This window comes from Pygoscelis adeliae, unplaced genomic scaffold, assembly GCF_000699105.1.
Source record: "Pygoscelis adeliae isolate BGI_AS28 unplaced genomic scaffold, ASM69910v1 Scaffold402, whole genome shotgun sequence".
Classification (NCBI taxonomy): Eukaryota; Metazoa; Chordata; class Aves; order Sphenisciformes; family Spheniscidae; genus Pygoscelis; species Pygoscelis adeliae.
Window position 1 is genome coordinate 8,197,256 of NW_008824411.1, and position 712 is coordinate 8,197,967.

The window sequence follows — 712 nt, forward strand, 5'->3', positions numbered from 1 at the left end:
CCCCATGGCTGCTAGCGGGTTCTCCACCTTGGAGGAGGCGCAAGCCTGCTGCCATCCCTCTGGCTGCTCCTTCCCGTCCCACCACCGTCACCAGCAGCATCCCAGGAGGACGCAGGTCCCTTGGCATGGCAGCATCAGTGCGTAGGAAGGGGGCGAGGGGGGAGAGGAAGTCTCTGGGGGTGCCGGGCTGCATAACAAGGCTGCCATCCCAGCACCCACATCAGCTCCCTTGGGAGGCAGCGGTTGGGTTTTGCTCAGCTGCTAGCAAACCCCGGAGCTTGGCACCAGTGAGGAGAGGAAGGGAAAAGAGCTCTTTAGCAGGAGGCAACAGCCCAAATTAGTGCCTGGAGGCAGTAGAGTGGGTTTCCCATGCTGGTTGTCGTGGGGTGGCCCTTTGCTGGTCAGTGAACCCCACCGCTGCCAAGCCTGGTTCTCCACCAGCAAGAAACCCCCTCCAGCAACAGCCCCCACACATGTAGCATCCCATTGCTGCGGTCTGTGGGGTGGCAGCACCAGGCAAATGCTGGGGGGTCACTCCCGGCATAGGGCAAATCCGGCCCGGGGCCCATCCTGACTGTGCTGTGAGCATGTTGGGGGGCTGCTGTTATATTCCCCAGGAAAGCAGCATCTCACATACACCCACCCGCCATCTCTCCCGATGGGCAGCCTCCTCCCGCATGCAGGGGTCTGATCATGCAGATTAAAGCAGGTC

General features: G+C 61.7%; 1 protein-coding gene across 1 annotated transcript in view; it reads right to left on the minus strand.

Annotated features, from left to right (window-relative positions):
* The window catches only part of BRINP2 (bone morphogenetic protein/retinoic acid inducible neural-specific 2), a 5,657-nt gene that overhangs the window by 4,576 nt on the left and 369 nt on the right, over nt 1-712 (minus strand). Inside the window, exon 2 of the mRNA XM_009320743.1 lies at nt 644-687. Within this exon, the coding sequence (XP_009319018.1) occupies nt 644-687 (44 nt within the window). The remainder of the gene's footprint in view (nt 1-643; nt 688-712) is intronic.